The sequence below is a fragment of the Lepisosteus oculatus genome, chromosome 12 (genome assembly GCF_040954835.1).
Source record: "Lepisosteus oculatus isolate fLepOcu1 chromosome 12, fLepOcu1.hap2, whole genome shotgun sequence".
Lineage (NCBI taxonomy): Eukaryota > Metazoa > Chordata > Actinopteri > Semionotiformes > Lepisosteidae > Lepisosteus > Lepisosteus oculatus.
The window spans coordinates 12,684,481-12,705,938 of NC_090707.1; the positions used below are offsets into that span (position 1 = coordinate 12,684,481).

At 37.4% G+C, this 21,458-nt stretch overlaps 2 protein-coding genes across 5 annotated transcripts in view; one reads left to right on the top strand and one right to left on the bottom strand.

Moving 5' to 3' along the window:
• The window catches only part of LOC102699039 (coiled-coil domain-containing protein 148), a 42,248-nt gene extending 37,701 nt beyond the window's left edge, over window positions 1–4,547 (bottom strand). Inside the window, exons 1-3 of one of the 3 annotated variants that reach the window (XM_006636469.3) lie at window positions 4,395–4,547; window positions 1,974–2,046; window positions 64–185 (exon numbers count right to left, since the gene is read on the bottom strand). In XM_006636469.3, coding sequence (XP_006636532.3) covers window positions 64–185; window positions 1,974–2,046; window positions 4,395–4,442 — 243 coding nt within the window. In that variant the 5' untranslated portion in view covers window positions 4,443–4,547. Of the gene's footprint in view, window positions 1–63; window positions 186–1,973; window positions 2,047–4,394 lie in introns of those variants that run through there. The other 2 variants (XM_015358753.2, XM_015358752.2) reach the window with 2 other exon arrangements.
• A 7-nt stretch (window positions 4,548–4,554) lies between these two features.
• Window positions 4,555–21,458, top strand: part of pkp4 (plakophilin 4) — an 84,486-nt gene continuing 67,582 nt past the window's right edge. The window contains exon 1 of one of the 2 annotated variants that reach the window (XM_069196933.1): window positions 4,555–4,661. In XM_069196933.1, the coding sequence (XP_069053034.1) occupies window positions 4,649–4,661 (13 nt within the window). In that variant the 5' untranslated portion in view covers window positions 4,555–4,648. Of the gene's footprint in view, window positions 4,662–4,681; window positions 4,776–21,458 lie in introns of those variants that run through there. The other variant, XM_069196935.1, reaches the window with a different exon arrangement.

Below are 21,458 nucleotides of genomic sequence, written 5' to 3' on the forward strand. Positions count from 1 at the left end.
TTATGATTACAATTCAGAAGCACACACACAGTCAAACTATTTTGAACTCACACATGCTTTTACCTTTAGTTCTATGTTTGCTGATGCAAACCTTTTGGCTTCTGTGATGGCCTGCAGTTGCTGGTAGTCAACTGGTTTATATTTTTTACTTCCCAGCCCATCCTTCATTCGGAGTGTCAGCCTTTCTGAAAAAGAAAGGAAACATGTTATTCAAAGACAAAACAGATAAAAGATAAAATGAGAGATCAAAGATAAAAAGACCCAATAATACCAAAAACCAAAACAAAACAAAAAAAGGCTTCAGAAGACAATGGCATTCTTTACATAACTTTACTGGCAAGAGGTCATGTATTCCTCATTACTGTCCTGTTAGTATGACCACAATTTTAGTTCAGGACGATGCATCCAAAATGTGAATTGAAAAGGTTAACTCTCTTATATATATATCGTACTATTAAGGTCTTTGCTCACTGTTGTAGATATTTTAAGTTTTAAGATGCCAATATTTCAAATAAACAATGATAAAATACTGAAAGAAACAGGTTTTATGCACTCCTAGGATGTCATTAATATCTTTAATCTTAAACATTCTTCTTAGGAGTGACAACTGAAAGAAAGGCAATGAAGCAGAAAAACACACAGCTACTGCACCACATTAACTTCCCTTAGGACACATACCTAATATGGATTGAAGTCTATAACTGCAAAATTGTGAATTATTATCATGCATGTAGGTTGGGACGAGCAACGCACATCTTTTATTACGATATTTCTACTGATAAGATTAATACTGTGGGAGAAAATATTTGAGTGTATTGTGCATCATCTTGATCCCCTTTTTAGTTATTTTTTATATCTACATTTTTTATTGATACCCCTCTTTCTCCTATTCTAATGGATTTGTTTTTCCATCAGACATTCCAACTCTTGCTTGGGATTGTTAGGCTGCAGAAATGTTGTAATTCAATTCTGAGATTTTAAAAGACTAAAATGAAAAACTGAATTTTAGGGTATTCATGATCTGTTGATCAAAACCACAATGTTGTTGTTAATAATACATATGTTGCAGTCATGTCTTAACCATTAGAAGAACCTTTATAAAATGTTAAGATTACTATATAAAATATCAAATTAAATGTTAACTCTAAGCTAGAATATTAGATACATTTGGCCCTATGTATAATGCTGTGCTCATGTAATGTCCATCTTTGCTTTGGAATGGTTTTGTCCCTATGTATTTTCAGCTGCTGTTGTCCACCTTTTATACTGTATACTGGCTATACAGATGGACAACAGAGTTGGACTGGCATCTTTAGAACACCAGTCCAACTCACACTACCAATGCTTGTCCAAGACTGGTAGAATACTGTAATATATATCTATATATGTGCTATACGTACACCTTTCAGATTGTGTTCAGACACACTACTGCAAATCAAAAGTCAACGAGAACTGCATATTGGAACAACATGCTTATATTAATGTAGAGTTTGCAGCTCAAACAGCTCATCCAAGTGCAAGCTGTGTAAAGTCACTAGCTGACTGTGACTGAGATTTGCCAACTAGCAGGGCACAGTTGACTGAGCACTGCAGAGATGGTTCACATTAATTGGACAGAGATTAAATAAATATGTCATGATTGTTCTTAAAAATAGTTAACATTTTTTCTGCACTTTCATCAGTGCAAGACTCTACAGGCAAGCTGACAAGATGATACAAAAGAACTAGTCGATCTAAACACTGAACCAATCCTTGAAATCTGACTTTGCTGTTCTGTGAGTAAGTCAATGCAGCTCAATACTAAACCTTCACTGCTCTTTCCTATAACCAAGTATTTTATTTCCCCCTGAGACTTTGATTTTTTTCACACTGAAACTTGTATTGTACTCCAATGAAAAAAACATTTTTTATGTTTGGTCATCTGCTACCGATATCATTGGTCCATGTGTATGCAGTAAAAACTAAATACTTACCGATATCTTCTACTCTATGATTAGTGATAAACATACGAAGGTCTCTGCCACTCATAGTGTTTATGTCTACAAACTGAAAAAAAAGAATCAGATGTGTTTTATATCTAATGTTAAAAGCTATACATCTAACAACATATTTTTAACATTCCCTCAAGGCAGTAAAGTGAGATTGCAGTTGATTTTTAATGATTACACAACATGATTTTTACACTAATTTTACTGATCAAGTTTTGCAGTGGAAATCTATTTTGGATATTTTGCAATATAATATGATATCATATCATAAAGTCTAGGAAGATTATAGTGTTAATCTTGAAATTCTGCATATAAAGCAATTTAAAAAATGCTGCATGTTGTAAAATACTGAAATCCTTTAAGTCTATAAAGTATCATAATGTACTTTTCCTAGTCCCTTTTTAAAAACAAATCCCTCTTTTGACAATTTATCGATTACTAATTATCTATAAATTGCATTGTAATCAGTGTGGTAGGATGATTCATTTATGTGCACATTAATCTATACTTTGATTATTTACTTAATAACGTTGGCATGAAATACCCTCCAAATGGCAGTATCTTGAAGGTTTCCTATATTGTACTGAATTAATAATTCCATTCAGACATGTCAGTCAAGATAAGCGATGCTGGAGTATGTGCAGCTCTCTGAGCAGAATGAAAATTCACATGCGCACACACCACTACAGCTCTCAGTCGCTGTATATAATTGCTATTTTTTACCATGAAACATCAGACAGGTGACCCTCCATCACAATTACCGTCTAACAGTCAGAACAGACCACATAAAATCCTATCCGCATTGATTTTAAAGGATTTTTCAAAATTGAGGGTCCCTCTTCTCAGTCTATCTTTTTTACATAATATACTATATGTACTGCAATCATGGACTATACACTGTTTTCTTATAGTCTTCAACCTATCAATGAGGAACCACACATGTAGAGGATGAGTGCATATTCAGGCCATTCATTCTTCTTTAACCAACATGTAAAATATGCCCAGACACTGAATAATGTCCAAGCTTGGGTCACAATTGAGACCAGATCTTCAGACATGATAAGAACACATCAGAAAACATATATTTCTACATTTGTAAAGCAGGAAGGCAGCAAGTTGGATCCAGACAAGAAAGGGTATTCCAGGCAAACCACTTCAGTTAGTATATACTCTTATATAAAGGTCGCTGCAATCAGATTCTTTTTCATGGTTTATTTGGAATTGATTTTTGACCTCCATTTCATTTCACAGTTAGGTTTAAAAAGAGCCCCTTAGAGATTGCTTGATCCATATATTGCTGCCTAATCATTACACAACCGTGTACCCAATAACAATGAGAATTCTGCATTTAAAACCCTTCTTACACGTTTAAAATTTTAAGATCTAATTCCCTTGAAAGAAACGCTAATCATTTTCAGGTGGCTTTCAGTTCATCGTTTGCCAAAGAAAAAGTGAAGAAGAAGTAACAGTAAAAGCTTCAGCCACCTTGAAAACAGCCTCCGTTAAATTTAAATGGTTAACAGTATTTTATTTACTGTTTATCAAGAACGAGATTAAGTTGGACACTCAATCATTCAAGGTACTTGTATCAGGAAGCCTACAACAATATGAATAATTCATAAATGAATATTTTAACATCAATTTTAATGTAGAGGAACGGGAGGAGATACACTTTTGCTCCATTACTGATTGTGGAATCGCTTTCGTTTCGTTTTGAATAAATATAAATAAAAAATAAAACATAGGGGTTGTAACAGAAGGATTACTTACAAGGACGCGTTCGAAAACGAAAACACATTTTTAAAGTAATGGTTGGTAACCAATGAAGCATGCTACAGCTTGTTTGGACCTCATACGATACCGCACTGTTGGGGGGGGTATTCATATTTAACCACTCTGTCTGGCCCGCAGAAAATGTGCCACTCCATAAAAGGAAGAAATACCATCGACAAAACATCCAAAAAGTTTCATGCATCGCTGTCATTAGTTTTACCCTGGGTTTACAGCGCACGATCTTGGGGCGGTATGGATTGGAGATTGGATTAATTTCCCAAATGATCATCCTAAAATCTGAAGGTATTAATTGCATCTTCAGGTGAAACAAAGATGCTTCAGTATTTCCTAATTCTTTTCCCCCGCAAATAAATTAAAAATAACTTCAGCAGCGATGTTCATCCTAAGAAGGAAATGAAATACACCTATTGAGAATATTCCAAACGCCGTTTGCACGCTTGTTTAAACGTACTATATAGATACAATATAGAGGCGAAAAAATATTCAATTCTTAAAGTACAGACATACAGTATGCGCATAAGTTATTAATAAGTATAGGAGACCGAAACTTCACATATGGACTACGTTACGTAGCTACAAAATACAGTGTTAACCATGACGCCAGTTAATTACCTTATGTCTTCCTACTTCATATATGGGACTCCAGTAGGTTGACAACATTTGTAACCAAGGTAACCCAGCTTTCCCTTCTAATTGGTCCGTTTAACAATAGAGTTCTCCAATGAAATTCCCACCTTTTTGGCCTAGACCCAATGGAGTCGGACGCTGGAAAACTACAGTGGCGCTGACGTCATGCTTCCTCGTACTCCTGAGTAGAAGCAGGAGAGAGAAGATCTCGCCCCGAACCATGGAGACGAGCTAGCTGTATGTGTGTGGCAGGTCAGGAATTTTTTTTCCTGTGTTAATGGTCTTTGCGGTATTCGCACGTTTCTGGTTTTCGATGGCACGCTTCATCAAAACGCACGGATTGCGATAATTTCTCTGCTCCCGAGGGTAAGTGCTCGGAAATAATTCAGATGGATACATGCTCCGTGCGTACAGACGCTGGTAGTATCCCGGTAGTTCCCAACTGAAATCATGTTTCGTTCTTGTAAAAAAAGCAGATAATTAGTTTTCCAATTTGTCTTCTTTTTATTACTTGCATTGCTTTCTGGCGGCAGCTGAGAAAGTGAAGCCAGCGCAATGAAACGCCTGTGTAAGACATTACAGTAATCTTTTTCTTATGACTTCTATTTAGCCACCTCTGTAAAACCTTCATAATGCCGTCTTATGATGTGGAGGAATTCAGCTGCTTGTGCTTCTCTTTGCATTGCAACTTTCAACGATTGTAGTGGTTTTTCTTTCCTTGCCGCTGTGCGTGTCTTCTGGAAAACGATTGGTTTCATTGTAACATATGCTTCACTGGCGTATCTAGGAGTGCAGTGATGGCAGTGTTACAGAATTGAATGAACAGGCAGGTGTGCTGTGCAGGAATCTCAGGAATGCTAAATTGGAGAGAAGGCGGCGGGGGGGAGTTCACGTTTTGCTCTTGTTGCCTATTATTTTACTGTAATTTCCCCCTGCAGCTCACTTGAGCATTGTGGAGTTATTTGTCTTCTTTATTGTAACAACTGTGTCGACGCGCAATGTATATCCAGGTTGTGGCCGGTCTGCTCTCACTAGGCTTAATTTCTTTTTATGCAAACGGCGGACTCCAACGGGGGGGGGGGGTAGTAATTATCTTGCTTGATCTTGGATTTAATCCAATCCATTCTAACATAAAGGCAAACCAAGATGCGCCCGCGATGCCTTTTTTTTTACTGAATAGTTAAACTCTAAAGTTAACAACTGCCCCCCTCTCTCCTCCAATACACACCGCCACCCTGAACATGAAACCTTCTGCTAACTGTTTAGATATTGCTTAGCGCTAGAGGGGGGGGGAAGACAAAGAATATTAAAGACTGTTTTGAACGTCACCAGCCTAAGCAATGGGAAACAATAGCAATCCGTGTTTTGGAATATCGAGTTGATTCAGTTGTTAAAAGTGCTGGGCGTGTCGGTGTACATCTGAAACAACAGTACTCCTCAGCGGGGAGCTTTAGTCGTTTCAGTTCAAGAACGGCGCGATCAAATTTCATATTGTAGTACCACCGCTTTTTAGGGGCTGCGAGATTTTTCCTCTACCCCCAAACCCGCCCCCCCCCCCTTTTGGCAGCAAAACCCGATAATCCCCGATGTATTTTTTTTACACCAGAGTTGGAATGCGGACTCATTTTAATGTGAAGTCTCCACAACTGTAAACGTCTCTTTAAAAAGGTTGCAGTGAAAAACTAGCGTTAAAAAATGTCACTTTCATTTCAAGCCCGTACAGTGACTCAAGGAAGCACAGGCGGCACAAGGCAATCCAATATCTTTTTGTCTTAGAAGGAAATGACATTTAGTGAAACATAAGAAAAGCCTTCTCTGCTTTATAACCTCGCTCTGTGCCTGGGAAGATATTATTATGATTGAGGCCTCAGCGTTGTAATCAAAATAATTTCTTTCTTTTTATCGAATTGAGTGCCAGGATTCTTTTAGTATAGAGTTCTCCTTTGCTGCTTTGTAGCTGGATCCCTTCCGATTTCAGAAACTAAGGAAGGCTGTCCCCAGTGAGTCCTGGGATGGGAGACCACCAAGGAAAACACGATTGGCTGGTGTTGGTGGTGTGGTGTTGGTGGACCAGTAGGAGGCGCCTTTCTATCTGGACCCAACCGGTGCCCCAGTGTGGTGACCAAGGCACTGTGCTCTACATGGTGCAGCCCTTTGGATGAGACATTATACTAAGGTTCTGAGTGCTTGGTCAGTAAGGTTCCAGTGGAACAGTTGGAAGGAAGAGGTGTAGACCCCAGTGTGCTGGATAAGTCCCCCTCTTATATGAATATACAGTTTGGCCTTCTTAAAGTTCTCCCTTTAATTAAACTGTGGAATCTACTCATCACTCTGGGCTGCTGTGGAGTGAGGTAGCTGGAGCTTAATGGCTGCCGTGTGTCACCCAAGTGGTAGCCATATCCCATAGGTGGATGAAGGGGATCCTTTCCTGTCTGTAGGATGCTTAGGGATGAGAAGTTGTAAGATTATATAAGAATTTATGTCTACTTAATTATGTGCTATTTATCCAATCTATGTGTGTGAGTAAAGTAGGTGTGTTGGTTTGGCTTTGATTTCAGAAGAGGTTTTTGCAGTCCTTGCAGTAAGGTAGTTTTTAAAAACCTGTGTTGCTTTGCAGTGTCCTTGACTGCTATTATGTCCTCAATGTCTGTTTTTTTTCATATATCTATGTTGGCTGTGTAGGCCTACCTCAAAACAAACTTTCATAAGCCAAGACATGCTAGAGTCCTGAAATGTGGCAAGAGATTATAAGAAAATGTTGTGAGGTAGGCCTACACAGTCATTTTAACATTTCAGTAAATATGGTATGTGTTTATCTGTGGGATTCTCTTGTTTTTCTTCAATACTGTGGGGTTACTATGGTATCTGTTTTAACAAAAATTGCTCTTGTACCAAAGGACTCATCAGTGCTGCCTGACAATATAGAATGTAAGTGTTTGTTATAAATCCTGTCCTAAAACCAGTTGATAAAACACTGCATCAATCTATGATGCACCTCATAAACAGACTAACTCACATTCAACCTTGAAAAAAAGTCTGTCACAAGCCATTTATTCTGCAAAAATATCACAGATACGAACCCAATGTCATCAAGCGTAACAGCAAAAAATCATTGAGGGTACCAAACCAAGCTTGAGTCAAAGAGGACCTGAAATATTGGAAGAGAAATGGCAACATCCTGGCTTATGATATACAATATTGTTATATTTAAGAACAAAAACATAAGAATGGCTGCAAATGAGAGGACGTTTGACCCCATCTGGCTTGCATGAGGGGAAATGGGTAAATTACGTCAAGGGGAAAAAAAGAAGTCACACTCCCAAGTTATTGAGGTTCAGTAAAAATGAGTAAAATAACAATCAACTGGACAGAGTTCTGAATGAACAAGTGTGTGCATCCAGTTGATTTTGCTGCTTTTAGAAATATTTTAATATCTTCAGTTGTCTTTAAACCAGAATTATCATTTTCTGATGTGTGGTAGGTACCATCTGGAACAGTTGTAATTTTAAGGATTTTTGTGAAAAGGATTCCCTGTTGCTCCATAGATGTGTGTACAGGTACGTCTAGTGTCATTCCTCCTGTAAATTAAAAATCAATAAACTCAATTACCGCTAATTCCAATACAGGGCTACACATGTATGAATACAGGAGACGATTTAGATTAGGGGTCTCCAGACTTAGCACTGTGGAGACCCAGTACACTTAGTCTTATAGGTCGCCTGTTTCTAGACATGGACATCACATTTGTGTTAGTGATTAATTAAGCAAGTGATCTGCTAATGTAAGAGAGCTATGGCCCATGGAGATGTAAGGGTACTCAGATTCTTGTCCAACATGATTTCTGAATTACTTGAATGAAGTTCCTTGAGGACAAATAAAGTTCTTCTAAGTCTGAATTAAGTAATTCACCTACTTAACTGTTCACAGTAAAATCATTCGAGATATTTAAAAAATTGGTGATTTAGTGGTGACCTATAAAACTTGCAGTATTGAAGCTCTTCTGGATCAGGGCTGGAGACCTTTACTTTAGAGATACCAACAACCTCGGTAGACTACCTTTAGTTGTGGTAGGTGCTACCTACTACACCACCTTTCCACCCTAAAATAAATTTACTGTAGCTTCCATGATGAATTCCTCCTCAGGCATGTGTGATTTCGGCTCAGTCAGAGCAGCAGAAAAGCTCCATTCTTAGAAATGATCCTGTGTCTGATTGTGTTGGTCATGCAGTTCATTCCTCATGTGCTCAGTTATAATCCACAAAAGCTTAATTAACCACTGATGTAAATTCAGAAAATCTTCTGAATTGTGACTTAGGTGTATACATGGAAAAGTTCACATGGGCTCTGCCTTTAGTGATGATTTATGTCTTTTTGTAATTGTCTTTGTAATGTTTCTATCGCAAATGTTTCTTATTTTGTGGGTTAATTCTGTCACTGATGTTTAACTTGCTCTGATCTCAAAATTGATTGGTAAAGCAAGAGAATTGGACCCCAGTGTAATAGTAAGGAAAAAAAAACAGAGCTTTGATGGTTAGCTAAATGAGGCATTTGAAGTCTAGCTATGCTGACATTGTACAGATAAAGTAATTTGCATCAAATTTGGAAAGTTTTCTGTAGAAAGGAGTTTTTTAACACTCTGAAAACTGTCACTAGGCTCAGTCTTCTTATTGTCTTACCCCCATTGTAATTTGTGCTTTGCGTGCTATAGAAATTTGTACTGTACGTGATAGACTCTGACAGTTGGTGTTATGTTATAAAGCAGCAAATGGATCACTGTTTTTTCTTATACCAGTGTGTATTAAATAAACAACTGCGTGATTGTCTTCTATATAAACAGTCAGCACAGCATTATGACTATGTTCATAAAGCCATCTTTATTAAAAGGAAGAAAAAGAGTTAAAATATTTTATGGGTTAGTGTTGCAAACCTTCTGATAGTGGTTATATAAGTGTTCTTGATCTCAGCTGTAGCTTCAAGATTCATTACTGTTGTGTATTGTTGAATTTAACGTGCAAGGATATGTGAGATTTATGATTTACGTAAATGTCTGCTTGCGTAAGGTCATGTGGAACATAACCCTTACTTAACTTGGGGTGTGCCTGTACTTGGTTTCTTTTTATCACCTTTTTGCAAATAGGTGCTACAGTATATTAACAATTTTCCTGTCAGTGAGTATTACCCCTGTCTGGAGAGACTGCTGGAAGAGTTTTGTTAATGGTTAATTGATACCATCTGTTTCATTAATTATAACTGGTAAACCACCATCAGGCCCTGGAGAATTTTTTATCTTAAGTGTTTCTAGTATCTGTAACATTTCTGCTTCTTCTATGCTAATACTGTTTAATGTATAACTGTTTGTTTACCCCGAGGCATGTTGTCTGTTTCTTCCTTGGTCAACACCTGACAAAAATTAATACAACTGCCAGTTCCCTGTCATCATCTAAATGTTTCCTATTATTGTCTGAGCCACTTGTTTCATCTTTCAGTGTTCTTTTGGTGTTTATGATTCTTCAAAAATATTTTATAGCCTCCTTTGCCACATCATTTCTCTTTATCTTGGCCTTTCTTATATTATTTTTACCTGTTTAAAATTCATTATTTTCTTTAACTAGATTCTGCTCTTCCTTTTCATTTACTTCCTTTGTCCTTATTTTTCTTTTTTTATTATGTAATTTGGGTCACTGCTTTCTTACCTTAGGATTGACTTAAGGAATGAGTCTGTTGTGTGCTTTAATGTGAATATCTTTAAAATGGATGAGACCATCTATTCTCTGCTGATTTTATTTGATGAGAATATATTTATATGAACATTTCTTCAAACTCTGTTTTCTTGACGTTATAAAATTGCCACTCTATCCACATATCTCTGCCTCTATACTTCAAAACAGATTATACTCGGATCACAGTTACCTAATGAATCTCTTACCTTTCTGTCATTAGCCTTGTCTAGTCCTTTTTGGTTTTTCTCAATCAGTGTGAGGAGAATTAACATCGCCCTTGATAACCACTTCTTTCTTCACCTATGTTTTTGAACTCATTATGTAAAACTGCTTTATAATACATATCTGAATTTAGCGTTCTGTTTTGTACATCTGACCCATATTGTTTCCAAGCAAAGACAATTACAAAGACCATTGCCCAAATGTGGTGCTTCTTTTAACCATTTAACCCTATCGCTGACTTAATTGATTAAAGTATTCCTTAACATTTCTTAGGCATGTGCTACAGGAATACAACGGGTTCAAAACTCCAAGTGTAGTCTTTAAAAGCCTGTGATGAAATGCAAGGGAGAATGTGTTACTTCAGTATGTAAGTATAGATATCGTGTTTTACCTGCAAATGTCTCCTCTTCTGTTTATATTCATTTAGATTTTTTTTTATTGACTTGCATCTTAATTAAGCGTTTTGGTATGAGGATATTTCTGTTTCATGTTCCAAAACTACAGTGTTTTATTTGAGTTGGAAAGAGAATATAAGACAGCCAGTTGCATCTGGTCTAGTTTACGAGGGGATGTGGTTAGCAGCAGCAGTGGTTAAGTCAACTTAGTTGGTTTTTGTTCAAGCCTGTTCAGCATAGCCTTTCCCCACAGGCTCTGCTGAACCTTGAGCTTTCATGCCCCTGCTTGGGTTTTTTCCAGTCTAATGTGATGTGTAAGATGCCGAAGGGTCTTATCTGAGGGTCTACAATGTAAGCAAGTCATCATCTTTATTAAATCCGTGCTCCAGAGAGTTGTCATCTATTGAAGCAATGCATTTGAATTGGACAAATTAATGACTTCTCCTAATAAGGTATTTCAGAATCAAAAGTAAAAGAAAATGCCCTTAAAACGGAGGCATCTTTTTATATTGCTCATTGTTACCGTTTCCAAAACAGCTGATCATTGACGTTCGTGCCATATGCTCAGGCAGCCATGACCAGTTGCTGTGAAATGTGAAAACGAGTGAAGCTGGGAAGGAGCAAAGGCTATGTAAAAGAAAAATACAGACATTTTAATTTTTAGTCATTTAACTATTACAAAAAAATCAAATGCTTAGGTAGGGTGTTCTCATCTCCTAATTCTTTTTTATATTGATGTTAAATGATCTACTTGGACATAAGTGCTATTTTTTGCCATTTGATTCTGAGGTAAGGTGACACTTCAGCAACTTATTTACACTTTGTTCTGTATAATGCGTCCAATTTATCAGGTAGCTGTTGTTTCTGTAATCTTTAGATGGGTTTGCTTGTTTGTATGACCCTGCACTCACCATAAATCAGTGTAAATATCATCTGACATCAGCTGAACTGTCCAAATGAGATCGAACACTTTCCATTATTTCTTCTTATTTTGGACTGGCAATTACATTTTTCATTTTTCACTGTCTACGGTTATTGTTGATTACATTTGTGTTAATTATTTTAAATTATATTTTCATAAGACATTTCAAGTCTTGTCTTTCCCCTGGAAATGCAGTTGTATAACAAATTGTTAGTTAGATATTTTGAAGTACCAGATCAAAATAGTGGAAGTGCTTGCAATTTTTTTCTGTATTAAGTCATAACTTTTTCTTCCGTTTTGCTTGGTCTGAAGTATACACTGTATGAATGTATTTTTACAGACTGCCTGTGGCCAAAATATTTTAAATACAGTCCGTACAGCCATATAATTGGTGAGATTTCAAGGACAATTATAAAATAAACATTGCAAACGCTTTGAAGCAGTTGAAAGGTCAGACGGTATTTATGAATAACACAGGACTAACTCATGTCCGTGATTTCATGCCGAGAACGTTTAATATTTTTTCTGTTCCCAAGCTTTTACAATACAGATCTGGTGTAGGCCTTACCAAGCACTTACCCAAAGAATTTCAGAAATTCTAACCATCTGAGATGGTTTTTCAACAGTGCTGTCAGCAAGTTATCTTTATCTTGTGAAAGATAGAAGGATAACTTTCAATACTTATGAATATTTAACAAAACCTTTGGATTTTCTTTAAGTTTCGAAGAGTAAGTTCTAGATTCACTTACTAGATACTAGATACAGTAGCTGTATGGATTTATGTATTTTCTCTAGGATCACATCTACAGTAAAGAACCATAAAGGCATTTGCTTGTCCTGTGCATACTTGGCATAAGGAAGAGTTTGGTTTGAAGCTGCGAATCAAAAATTGCTGCATTTCTCTACCATGCTTTGTGTTATGTAAAAAACGTTTTTGACGTATATTTGACAATACTTTTTGCATTTGTCTTTCAAAGCTACAATATGGGATGATAAACATCTTGAAACTGAACTAGAAAAGCTATTTCTCTCTTTAACCGATGTAATGCTCATCATTGTAATATTTAAGACTAAGGCCTTTGTGCTTGCAAAACACCCCGTTTCCATTTGCACCCCATTTGAATACGTTAATTAATACCTTTGTCATTCTGATCAAAATGTTGGCATTTGCATTTCCAAGTAGTTGCTCTTAATGAGCATATGATATGTACTTTATCTCACTTGTAAATGGAATCTTTTAAATGGGACATGCTTTCTATTGATTTGCAAAGTTTAACAAAAATAAGGGGCGATGGAGTGACTGCTTCTATGTGTTCTTCACGTTGAAGACGACAGACTTGGGGTGCTATGTCTGCATGCGGGCTGCAAAGGAACAAGTAGAGGTCGATTCTGTTAAAAAAAACATTTGAAGAAGGCTCATTGGCTAAAGTGTTTTTTTTTCTTTTACTACTTAATAACTTAACAATTAACCTTGTTCCTTAGTTAAATCTTGTACAGTCCCAAAATCAAAATGTTGCTGTCCTGTTATTTGGTTCTCTGCTTCTGGGGTCTCGCAAAAATGATGACCTCCCCCCTTCTAGTGAAAACAACAAGGCACTAGTGCCACACAAGGGGATTTAGTTTTTCACTCTGTCCTTTTAAGGATATAATTTGTCTTCAGAGGATTTGATGTTTTGAGTACTGTTTACAGACTACAACTTGAGTTAGTTTATTTTTTTATGTTTTCCATGGATTTCTTTTTTTACATATAACCCACAGCAGGATGGATTGGTCCGAAGATTAGTTCATTCCTTGAGGGCTAACCTCAAGTTGTAGAGTGGTGAAATTCCTCACAGAATATGTAATACTCCTCCATGTTAACACCAAGTTACTGTTCTGTTGCTAACGGTAAGAATTAAGCACGCTGAAGAGGAAACTTAATATATTTTAGACAACCTTTTGTATTATGGAATGAGATTTTTCAAATGCCATTTGGTCTTGTGGAATCATTTTAATTTTCCCCAGTTTTTACTGACCAATTGTAACTAGTTAATGTAAAAGTAGACATTAACCAAGAGAAATAAGGTATGAATCTATTGCTGGCATTACATTTCATATACTTGTTTTGCATAAGAGTTCAAATGTTTATACTTTTTGAAAGACTTTTACATAATCTTTAACGTGTATAATATAGATTTCTCCTTCAGAATTGTGATAAAGCAGTTTTGAACTGTAACTGCAGGCTGGTGATCTGTAACTAGACATTAATGAAACAAGATACCTTGAAGTACAGTATGATTAACAGACAGAAGCTGATAATACAGAGAAATCTTGTGGATTCATTTAACATAATTCTGTTTCAGGCAGTTTACTTGAATAATCCAATCACTGTAGGTGCTGCTGTTGTATTACTCTTTAATAACAGAAGGTTCCTAAATGGGTTACTCACATCCCATTGGTTAAAGGTCAAAGCAATGTAGTATGATATCTGTCAGTTTGTTTAGAAGGCCTGTGATTCATCTGGTTAAATCAGGACCGGAATGTACAACTTTCATTTGCTTATAAATTTAATTGATTCTCAATTAGACACACATCAACACAATTTTTTATGAAGTGTAAGCAGCACACAGAATTGATTCCTTAGAAAGAATACATAGGTTGTGGACTGTTTCTGACATTTTTTTCTGATTGACCCATTACTTGAGTTTTGTGATCAAATAAAACCAAGCTGCTTGTCATAGAAAGAAACTAGTAATCTTGGCTTTTTTAGAAAGAACTACTAGAGTAATCATTAAATAGACATCAGACATTCATAATGATAAGTTTCTACTAAGGAATTTACTAACAGTAAGTGCATTTATTTTGCAGACACAAATGAGTACATGTTGAAAATAAAAAAAACACTTGCCTGTTTAAATGTACTACTATAGTTACACTGTAGATTTGCTGTGAATGTTTTTATTTGATCTATTTTGGCATGAACTGTTTTTGTCATTTGCCAGGATTTTTTAATGAGGAGGTCTTCTGGAACTCTTTGTTTGATAAAATGCTGGCAGGATTCATTGCTGATTTAGCGTGATGTGTTGATAAAATCCTGAAAGAGTTTTTAGATTAAAATGATGTTAAGGTCCTGGGCAGCACAAGATAAAGAACAACACAAAGCATGTCAGCACTTTGGAGGATTAGGTATACAATCGATTTCTTTCCAGTACAGATGCCCCCCTCAGTGATTCATGCTGAGCCTGAAATGGACAGGACGTTTGGTGTGCCATGCAGCCTGTTTTTGGTCAACTCCTTGTCAACTCCTGAAAGGATAGCTGTATTTTCCAACAACAGACCGCTATACAGTTGTAGTTTGCTGTCCAAACAAATGTGACAGGCACTGGGTGGCTGCCAGTACCTTCCCAGGAGTTTTCATGGGAGTAGGAGGAGGGGGTGTCTCTGTAATTTGATTAAAACAAGAAAATACCTGCAGGGAAACCAAATTCTTTATTAAGGCCCTTGGCGTCTAATCCGATTATCTCTTATTAGTAAATTTTTTTTTAATCAATCTGGTGATGCAAAGTGACCAGATCATTCATGCTGTAAGGAGTAGAGAAGAAATCATGCTGAATAGTATTGGTCTCAGTCAGCATTCACTGGATAGTAATACACAGTAGGCATGTCAGGATGTGATGAATAGAGTGTTGCTATGCCAGGGCTCTAAACCCTATAGTAATGGAGGCTGATACCCTGGAAATCGTGAGGCTTATCCATGAAAGGTCTCTGTCTCTGTCTCTGTCTCTGTCTCTGTCTCTGTCTCTGTCTCTGTCTCTGTCTCTGTCTCTGTCTCTGTCTCTGTCTCTGTCTCTGTCTCTGTCTCTGTCTCTGTCTCTGTCTCTGTCTCTGTCTCTGTCTCTGTCTCTGTCTCTGTCTCTGTCTCTGTCTCTGTCTCTGTCTCTGTCTCTGTCTCTGTCTCTGTCTCTGTCTCTGTCTCTGTCTCTGTCTCCTTGCCAACACAAAGCCTAAAACGTGTCATCATCAAAATGTTTGTGCAGCACTCCAGTTTGCTTGGCACAGTTCCCTCTTCTAAAAAGTATATTAAAATACCACCTGTTGACTTTGTTTTTTCTTGTCCCCGGGAGATCATTTTCACCTACGGAATCGATTCATTATTTTCAGTTTTAAACACTTAGGAGAAGCACATGATTACTTTAACTTTGAGTCTTTGGTTGCTGATTATTTCCATACACTATATCAGGAAACCCAGTTTCTGCCAAAAGTCCATCCTACCTTTACCCACCTCTAATGTCATTTCATTTATAAGAAATTAAGGCATACTTATATCAGTTATCGCTGCTTCATTGACCAGCTTTTTCTGTATTTTCCATCAGGTGATAGGCTTTCCGTTCTGTGCACAGAATTAATGAGAACTGAATAAGACGTACAGTAGCTGCTGTAGGGGTGGCACAGTGTTTAGTGCTTTTGCCTCCCAGCTCTTGATGGCGTGAGTTTGCTTCTGGACTGAGGAAGCCTGTGTGTGCAGTTCACTTGTCATTCCCAGGTTTACGTGGCTTTAATTTCTGGTTGCTCTGGTTTTCTTCCACCTTCAGAAGATGAACTGGCTATGTTAGCTGTAATCACTTGTTTGTGTGTGAGCACCATGTTGGACTGCTGGTTCCATCAAGGGTGTTGTCTCGCCTTGCACTTTATGCGTCCAGGCTAGCTTTTCTAGCTAGATGGAAGCATAGGGTGTTTAGTTAGGGGTTCAAAGAGCTTGCATAAACCTCAACAGGGTGTATTTCTTTTCAGCAGACCTTTTCATCTCTGAACAAAAGAACAGGCTATTCAATTTTATTCTTAAAAAGAAATGAATTATGTAGAAATTTTCCTTCAATTTTGCCATATCTATACAGTCCTGAAGTGCGGAAGTGAGATTAAAACTTAAATTAGTGTGATAATAGTTGCACATTAAGATAATCAACCTTTAATAAAGGTTCAAATCTCGCAGTATGTTGTAGAAATTGTGGTGTTCTTGGTTCAAAAACTGCTTATATCGGCTTTATTCTTGGTTCAATTGTATTCACATTGGATACAAAGAATCTTACAACTGTGCATTCCTTCAATGTAGTTATTGAAATCAAGAATAATTTCACCTGTACAAATGATGGCAATAAATGCAGTGTGTTTTTGTATAATGCTTTACATTATTAAATATGTCACTATTCTTTATCAGACTGGCTCTTCTCAATTGCAGCAATTTTAAAAACAGTTCAGCCAGATTTTACAATCTCAGACAAGAGGGTGAAATATTAGGATGTAAAAAAACATGCATAATGTGGAAAAAGAAAAAGGAATTAAGAAAGAGAAGGCATTGGATTTATTAATTTACAAAAGATGCCAAACAGAAAAAACAACAATAACAAGTATATACACGTGCAGATTCACTTACACAAGGACACTGGCGTTTCTTGGGTGTTGTATCCTGCGGATATAATTTCTTACCAAAACCACACATTCCGCTCTAATACAGCAAAGCGCTTCAAAGTCGCATTAATCATATCTGAGATGCACAGCTGAATCTGAATTGTACTGTACATGACCTGTTCTCCAGGTATGATCTTCATTTATAATTTGGTTCCTCCCTTTATGGCTTGTAGCTATATCACCCTGCAGCTCACAACTGGCAGCCCACTGAAGCTCAGTAGGTGTGAGCCTGGTCAGTACCTGGATGGGAGACCTCCAGGGACAAAGTGCTGCTGGAAGAGATGTTAGTGGGGCCAGTAGTAGGGGGCGCTCACCCTGTGGTCTTTGTGGGTCCTAATGCCCCAGTATACTCACGGGGACACTATTCTGTAAGAGGCGCCCACCTTTGGATGAGACATAAAGCTGAGGTGTTGATTAAAAAATCCCAGGGCATTTCTTGAAAAGAGTAGGGGTGTGTTACCCCGGTGACCTGGCCAAATTTCCTATTGGTCTTTAACCATTATGGCCTCCTTATAATCCCCACCTATGAGTTGGCTTCATCACACTGTTCTCCTCCCTACTGATAACTGGTGTGTGTCCAGAGTCCTGGAGCATCATCCAGGTGGGGGCTGCTCATTGGTGGTGGAGGGGAGTCCCCATTACCTGTAAATCACCTTAAATGGAGCGTCCAGAAAAGCACTATATAAGTGTAAGGAATTTTTGTCTTCTGAGTCTGGTCTTATCTTAAGCCTTACACCACAACGAGTAGTTTTTCCCATTGCAGGACCCACAGTGATCCTCACTCTGCTGTGGAGCCCTCTAAGAGCTGTAACTTGGCTTCAAAACCCATAACATGTAAATTTGTGGATCTTAAAATGCTAATCTTGTAACTGTGTTTCTTTGTTTTTTTTTTAAATAGCTTTATTTATATGCATGTGTAAATACTTCTGTACTTTCACTGTCCAAGAGCAGTGTGACTCATTGAATAGTATTCGAAAACAAAGAACACTACAGCATCTGTTTAGTCTAGCATGACAATTTGCAGTGGTCATGAACACACTGACCAGCTGCAGATGTTACACTGGCCTTCTCCAGCTTCATTAAGATAAATCTGAAAGAAAGGAGAGGTTGTAATGACAAAAAAGGTACAAGAAAGTTGAATGTTTTTTTGTCAAGGCAACCATATACTCTTTTCTTAACATCTGTTATATTAATAATACCCTCGTTTTTATTGTGATACAATGGCGAATACTTCAGTTCACATTGCATATTTTTGTGTATGGTCCTATTAAGAAAAAGGAATATAATTCATAGGGTTGACAATGAAAATAGGGTAGCTGTGTAGAGAAATGAGACATGAAGTATCTGTTTTCCTTCACTGGGATGAGCAACTGTTTGTGACTGCTGAAGTCAGTCATTGTGCAGAAAAGTGTGAAATTCTTTACTTTTGGATTCAATAAAGTCACTATTCATGCCTCATTTCTGTTTACGCTGGAGCATCCTAGATGCATGTCAAATACAATTGTTTTCGTTCTTCTCCATGTCCTGTAAGGTACAAAAACCTCTTTAAAGACGACTTCAGATTAAGTGAAGATGACAAAGACATGGATATCCTTAACTCAGTATCTGAGTACGGTGCAAGGTGTTGATTGGTGTATTATGGGTGTACATTTATTAATGCCAGTATTACCCTCTTGCATGTAATACAGGTTTAGGTCCTTTGCATTATTGCCTGAGTAGTCTTCAAGCTTTTTCCTCCAGGTTAAGGTCAAGTGTGACTTGCACAACAACACTGGCATAATGTAATGCATAGCACTACAAGGGGGTGTGTTTCAGTGAATTCAAAGTGACAGCTGGTTGTGTGTCTGTGAGGGAGAGGTAAAAAATAAATGAGGCTTCAAAGCACATTATTACATAACCATGTCAAATGCAAATTGCAGCGGGGTTTCCTGTGCGGCACGAACTGTAAAAATACTAGATTGCATTGAGTGGAAGCAGTCTAGGGAAATCTGAAAATTGGAAAGCCGTAAATTCAAAGTTTAATAGGGTGAAGTGAAAGCACATAAAACAAATCTGGTTGATCAGATGTGGCTGGATAAGATTCTAAGATCAATTAGCTACTAATTACAAAAGAATCCAGATGAGCCTAATGGCCTACTTGAGTTGGCATTTAGGTTGAGAACCTGAATCAGAATACAGCATTGCCGAATATTGTTCAGTCACTAATTAAAACCTTCAATTTAGAAAGTTCATCAGGTGCTTCATCAGTATTACATGGTGATCTCCTTGGAAATTGCTCCATGCTTTGGTGGCTTCTTCTATATTACATGTATCTTATCTTAGATCTCTCTTATAACACTTAGTATGCTAAGTGATTTGGTCAGTATGTTATTTGGGGAAACCTTATGTAAGGGACGAGATTTCACGGAAATTTATTTCCTAAAGGGTTATTTTTTTCAGGTATTCTGCTTTGAGGCCTCAGACCTTCTGTTTATTTTCATTCTGTGATTTTAAAGATGTGCAGTCCTGTGATTTTTTCTAATAAAAAGGACTAGTTTTGCTCATTTCCATTTCTGAATTCCAGAAAAGGTTAAAGGAAAAATGTTAACATGATGAAATGAACATGTTCATTTCTAAGACTGTAGGTTACGGACATAGTAATAGCTCTTAATGTATGCTGCAGACATGTTTTGTGTGTTAATGAGTTGGAAAGAAGTATATGAGCAGCTGACTATACAATCTTAGCTAGTTACTATAAACATATTGAATGATTTATTACCTTTATTCAAATCCTTATTTGTTGTGTACCCTTAAACAGGTCAAATTAAGTAACACTAAGCTTCTGATTTGAATTAGGCTTTTTTTGTATCGGACAAGTAACTGTAGATCAGATTTTTTTTTTTGCTTTTTGAGAACGGTTACAATACTCTTGTTCTCACTTCATGTGAAATAACCTTTAGTTATGACCCCCTCAGGATCGCTGAATTCATTGTTTTTCACATTTTATAGAATAATTCACCATTGCCCCACGCACCGATGTGACACAACTGTAAACTGTAGTGCGATTCCAAAAAGTTGTCTTATTCTGTTATTTCAGGATTTTGTTTATCCATTTGCCTGAGTACTCAGTGTTTACAGACGTTGTGCCAAACAAAGTACTGGGGAAAAAGATCATCACAGGATTTGTGGTCTGTCACAAGCTTATTGAAGAATCAAAGCTATAATTGTCTTATTTTGATCATGCTATTGTTTTGGAGTTCACAGATATTGAATAACTGGATTCCCTTGGGCTAGTGCTTTAGCTGAGTTGCATTCTTTTTCTTCATCCTCTAAAGAAAGAAGATAGTAGTTTGAAGCTTTGAGCTGTTTCACCAGAAAATAAAAAAATGTACTTTTTAGTTCATGCTGTTATTTCTTTGGATTTTATATTATCAGTAAGTCAAGTGAACAAAGTTGTTTATCTTCAGATAGAACCCCCCTTCTCTTATAAGTGCAGGTAAATGTACAGCTAACGGACAGAAAAATGGAAACACTTGGGTAAATTATGGACAAAAAATGTAATGAAAACAAAGGCTTTTACACAGCTAAGGCTCATGCATTTTTTAAGCAAATAATATCCCAGCATGCTGTGGGTCATGTATAAAAATATTGGACATGCCTGATTGCTTTTTTTCAGGTATGATTGCTTTTTTTGCTTATGATTATAATTAGTATGACTGCAAGAGAGGACCCCAGTGACCTTGAAAGCCAGACGATTGTTGGGGTGTATTTGGCAGGAGCTTAAGTAACCAAGATGGCTCCACTTGCTGTTGATTTTATGAGCAGTGGTATTTAAGGTAATGTCACCATGGAAATCTGAGTGGGCAGAAGTGCGTACTACAAGACAGCAATCTATGTATTAATGTGAGGTGAGAGGCTAAGCAGATGCGCAACTGCTGATCAGCTGACTGCGAATTTCATTGTGCAGCCAGTGCACAGGGGTCCACCGAGAAACTGTGGTCAGGTTGCAGTGAAAGAAAACACTCATCACACCTGACAATGGAGTTTTGCCAGTCCAGTCGTGCAAAGAGCACAGGCAATGGATTGCCAAGCAGTGGCGAAGTATGGTATGGTCAGGTGAATCATCCTTGTCATGTTCTTGACACAAAGGACGAGTGCATCTGTGGTGCTTACCTATCAAACTCTGAGTGCTTGGTGCCAACAGTAAAGGGTTCTGTTATGTCATGAGGCATAGTTTCATGTCATGGTTTGAGTGCATTCAGACTCATTCTTGGTGGTGAGGGATCATCTCTTGCAGCTGGTCTCTCCTGCTAGGAAGGGTGTTTTCCAGGATTTCATGACGGTGCCTCCATCCACAGAGTATGTG